The sequence below is a fragment of the Telopea speciosissima genome, chromosome 10 (assembly GCF_018873765.1).
Source record: "Telopea speciosissima isolate NSW1024214 ecotype Mountain lineage chromosome 10, Tspe_v1, whole genome shotgun sequence".
NCBI classification, from domain to species: Eukaryota; Viridiplantae; Streptophyta; class Magnoliopsida; order Proteales; family Proteaceae; genus Telopea; species Telopea speciosissima.
Genome location: NC_057925.1, coordinates 43,065,134 through 43,070,322, shown reverse-complemented (window position 1 = coordinate 43,070,322; position 5,189 = coordinate 43,065,134). Strand labels below are relative to the sequence as shown.

The window sequence follows — 5,189 nt, the reverse complement described above, 5'->3', positions numbered from 1 at the left end:
TCTAGGGTCCGAAGTCGAACTACCATTTTGAGTGTGATTTTTAAAAAACTAGGTTCCACCATGCTTATATGGCCTAAAATAGACTGTACTACAAGTTTCATGATCTAATTAGGTCATATGCCCCCTTAAATCAAGGGCTGAAATTTGAAAAAAAAAAAAAAAAATGTTTTCAGCTGAGATCTCAGGTTTGGACTTAGACAATTCGATTTCAGGCCTGACTGAATCCATGCCCGAAACAGAGACCTCAAACCTTACTTTTAAGTTTTAACGGTTCACATTCTTGGCCAATTTCTTCTGATTCCTGTCTTCGTGGTTCACATCGAAATTAGGACATGTTTCTCAACCTCGTTTGCTTCCTTTATTGATCAACCAACCACCATAATAACCTGGTTAAGACTTAAGATCACCTAAACCAAAATGCAAAGTCTATGCATCACGATAGAGAGACAAATGAAGCACCTCGATCTAGAGCATGCATGTATAATTGAGTTGGAGCAAGAAGATGGCTTATCCAGAACAAGGGAAGCATCTCCAATGTTTAACCAAATATTTATCAACTTGTCGGTGCTCACATTCTTAATCAATTTATTAAAGCACTTGTTTTATTTTTTTTTTAATTTTAGAAACCAAGAAAAATTTGAGTGTTCAAACCAAATCAATCAATTTGAGGAAAAACAATCACCAACAAACCCCCCTTCCTATCAAAAAGGGCGTTCCCAATGCACAAGGCTCTTGTCACTATGGGGTCTAAGGAGCATCATAATGTATGACGCAGCCTTACCCCTACTTCACGGAAAAACTGTTTCCAAAGACTCAAATCTATAACCACTTGGTCACAATGGAGCAACCTTACCGGTGCACCAAGATCATTTTAAAACATGCTCTTAAAAACATCTTGAAAATTGAGGCTTCAACTTGTGGGTACTCACGGATTCACATCCTCTACTTCCAAAGCTCTACTTCCATCCTACTTCCATGAGCTCTCAGCATGCCACCTGGCCTGAAAACCATCCAATGGTTGTTAATTAAAAAATTCAAATTATTTTGAAATCCAGATGAGATCTATTTGAATCACCTTAAACCCCAAACCAACCCCACCGGACCGGTTCAAAACAAACCAAATCGAACTTATTTCCCTCAAACTAAACCCATTTCACTCATTTGCCTAAGGTTTCAAATCGAACGAAAATTCCCATCAGAACCTCTCCCGAATCCCTCCCTCTCTCACTCATCCTTCTTACAACTCCTCAGTGGCGACGGCGATAGCAACGGCGACATCCTCTCTCTCACCCTGCCACTGCTGTTGCTTTCCGATGTACTCGCCCTAACCTAAATCTTGATCTCCTCTCTCAATCACCCTGGAAATACTCTCTTGTGCCTACCTCATTTTCTGTGTTCCAGACGACCCTTCTGCTCTTTACAAACCCTAAGCAAGAAAAATAGTTGTAGTAGATTTCCCATCTTCTTGTTTGATTGGATTCTCTTTCCCTATTTTTCTCCCATTTCACAAACCCTAAGGCGAAAATCGTGTTTCCCATTTTCTATCTTTTCTCTTACCCTCTTTCCCTCCCATTTGAGAAATCCTAAGCGAAGCGCAGAGAAGGAACCTATCCTCTCTGTCGGTGGGAATCCCATCCTCCTCCATTGGATCATCAAATTCAAAAATTGGGTTTTCAATAGAAAGGCCAGAGGTGAAGAGGGTTCCTCTGCAAAGAGGGCATGTTGAGTTTGGCAGGAGCCAAGTGTCTATACAGTTGATGTGAAAAGCATGGCGACGTATGGGAAGCAATCTAAGTTTGTCTTGTTCTGAAAATTCAGAGAGGCAAACAGCACAATCGAAGGGTTCTTTTAGACCCATTTTCTCTTTGTAGGGGAAAACAAGGAGAGCATATATGAAAGCTTGATCTAGACCCGAGTCATGGAGATGGAATAACTGTTGTAACTGTCTTTGTAGAGCATCAGAGCCGGACAAATCTAGGTACCTATTAGACTGAGAAGTTGATGAGGAAGATGGTTTCTTTATGAGGAATATAACGAGCAGGTGGAGCAGACCAGATATGAAGAATATAACAGCTAGAATAACTATGATTAAAAGAACAATTGGACTGATTTTTCTACCAGATGACGATGGGGTTGATCCATTCTGATCATTACTACTATGAGGAGATCTGAATGAGGAATAAGAAGAAAGAGGAGAAATACCAGGTGGAAAGTTACAAGTATCATCTTTTTCCTTGATTTGAGACTGAAACCAAGACATCTAAGGATGAGTAGATGGGAAGGACTAGAGAGTCGTCCTTGTTCTCATCTTTCTAATATGAAAACCGAAACCCCTCAGGGTAAGCTAAGAAAAAGCATACTTTCCTGCCTTTGAGAGAAAACCAACTTAAATTTTGTTTTAATTTGAAGGAACTGAACAGAAAAGATTACCCATTACTCCCACTAAGATAAGACCCAATTCATTCAAGCAAATAGTACTGAAGAAAAGCAAACATTCTTGAGATTTGAGAACAAAGCAGTGGCTGGAGAAGGTGTTTCTATGCTAAAAAAATGAAATCCAATTCAGGTCTCTCCTTCCCCTTCCCCCTTCTCCCCCTTCCCCCCTTGCTGAGAGGCTTCTGCAATTAATCCAGATTCTTCTTCTTAAGTCTGTATTTGTTTTACCTCATGCCTATGGCAGCTAGCTTAGTCGATTCATTGCAAAAAATTACAAAGATTACAAATTGCTCAAGTGAAAAAGCTTCTTACATGTAATGATCATCCTCACATTGCTGAACCCGATTAATAGATTGGTTTGTGTGCTGAATCTTTTCAGGATAATGTTCGAAGAAGTAATGCTTAAGATAGATCAGAGAAAACCATTGAACGCATTAGATTAGAGAAAACCATTAAATGCAGTAGATCCACACAATTACATAATATGTTGTACCAGTGTTTAAACCCAAAATTGAACATCTTGTTCCAGGGAGCCCTAAACTTTGCAAATAATGCAACAGACAACATGGATAAGGGTGGGTAATAAGGGATCAACCAGCTAAGGATTCAATATTACTGATGTAGTAACTCAAGGACAGAGTAGGGTCTGCTGAATCATATTTTACAGAGTATTTTGTACAATGATACATGGAGAATACAAGGTATCCAAGCTGGCTGCAAGGTACTTGAGATAGATCAAAGAAAACCATTGAACACAGTGGATCAAGTTAACTATTCTTGGGCATTAAACACTTGATAGTGGATCCATTACATGCAATAAGATTGATCAAACAGATTACTTCTAAATAATGGAGAAAGGGGGGAAAAGCTACAGACAACAAAAATGAAAGGAAAAATTGTTCTTGAGTCCTCGGTGTAACCCCACGTGCTCTTCCGTTTGAGCTAAAGACTCACCTACCTAAATAAACCGTGTTAACAAAGGTATATAATAAAAATTTAATGGATCACAAATAATGGATGGATTCAAAGAACAAAAAAATGAAAAACAAATCCAATTCCAACAGTGCAACTGAATCATAGGTTCCATCATAAGCAAGAAACAAATCCAATTCTACTAATTCAATGTTTTACCCAAATAACGAAGGAGAATACTAATAATCTAATGTCATTTTGTTATTCGAAAAATGATATACAGGACACATCTGAGGTGCAGATTTTTAAAAAAAAAATCAAAATCTGAGGAGCAATTTGTTTCTCAACTAAAAACAATTCTCCACTTGTTTTTAGATATATATCTTACATGGTTTTAGCTGGAAACAAATGAAACCTAAACAAAAAATTGATCAGCTTGTGAGGTAGATTCTGTTGGCGTATTTGCATAACCCCAAAATGTTTTGATGCATGAAGTGTAGATGTAATCGACACTCAAGTCTAGCCATTGCACATTATAGCTCAATAATTGATCTCATTTTTCTTGTCAAACCTGATGGTCTAGGAAAATGTGAAAATGGAAAAGAACTAGCAAAAGCAAAAACACCCTACTCAATAATCGATCTCTGTGAATGAACTCAAGAAGACATACGTACACAATTTCCTTCTCCTTCTCTGCCAAGGGAAAACGAGAAAACTCAAAACTCAAAATAGACTCAGACGTTCTCCTTCTCCTCCCTCTCTACTACAATTGGTTTTCTTGCTTAGGGTTTGTGAAATGGGAGGGAAATAAGGAAAGAGAATCCGATCAAACAAGAAGATGAGAAATCTGCTACAACTAGTTTTCTCGCTTAGGGTTTGTAAAGAGCAGAAGGGTCGTTTAGAACACAGAGAGAATGAGGGAGGCGCGAGAGAGTATTTCCAGGGTGAGTGAGAGAGGAGATCGAGATTTAGGTTAGGGCGAGTACATCGGAAAGCAGCAACAGCAGGGTGAGAGAGAACATGTCGCCGTCGCTACTGAGGAGTTGTGAGAGGGAGGGATTCGAGAGAGGTTCTGCTGGGAATTTTTGTTCAATTTGAAACCCTAGGCAGATGAGTGAAATGTGTTTAGTTTGAGGGAAATAAGTTCGGTTTGGTTTGTTTTGAAACGGTCGGGTGGGGTTGGTTTGGGGTTTAAGGTGGTTCAAATAGATCTCATCTGGATTTCAAAATAATTTGAATTTTTTAATTAACAACCGTTGGATGGATTTCAGGCTAGGTGGCATGCTGGGAGCTCACGGAAGTAGGATGGAAGTAGAGCTTTGGAATTAGAGGATGTGGATCCGGGTAGTCACTCTATCAAGGTGTTGTAAATTTAAGGATTTAGAGCAAGAGTAGTGCCATGATAATTACCAAGTGGTCCAGGTTTGGTGTATTAGGTCCTTGAAGTTGAAATTGAGTAGTGGATTAGTATGCTTCTAATTAAGCAACTGCCTAACAAACACTAATTCTATTCTATTCTATTCAATAATTCACTTATGATGTTTTCTCTCTCTTCAATCTTTAGAAGTTTAATTTGTTTCGATTTATTGGAATTGTCTGATGCAAAAGAAACGATATTTGTTACAAAGAATTGACAAAAGTTTTTATGCCCGATCGCACACAAGGTCGTCAGATGGGGACAATTAGTTGATCGAAGTGACCAAACGCCCCCTATTAAATGCATCATCGTCCGCGGTGCACAAGCAGTTGTACACAAAAACCTTTCCCAAAAAAATTTCAAAGATATTTGGAAAACAACTTTCATTATGAGTTTTTAAATTTTGTCTTCCTCTTTTCACAAT

At 38.6% G+C, this 5,189-nt stretch overlaps 1 protein-coding gene across 1 annotated transcript; it reads right to left on the bottom strand.

Annotated features, from left to right (window-relative positions):
* Nucleotides 1-942: 942 nt before the first annotated feature.
* LOC122643594 (RING-H2 finger protein ATL46-like) lies at nt 943-2,543 on the bottom strand. The gene is made up of 2 exons (XM_043837208.1): nt 1,608-2,543; nt 943-1,000 (listed from the first exon to the last, which is right to left on the bottom strand). Exons 1-2 carry the CDS (start codon nt 2,258-2,260, stop codon nt 943-945), a joined length of 711 nt encoding a protein of 236 aa, XP_043693143.1. The 5' UTR covers nt 2,261-2,543.
* Between the last annotated feature and the right edge of the window lie 2,646 nt (nt 2,544-5,189).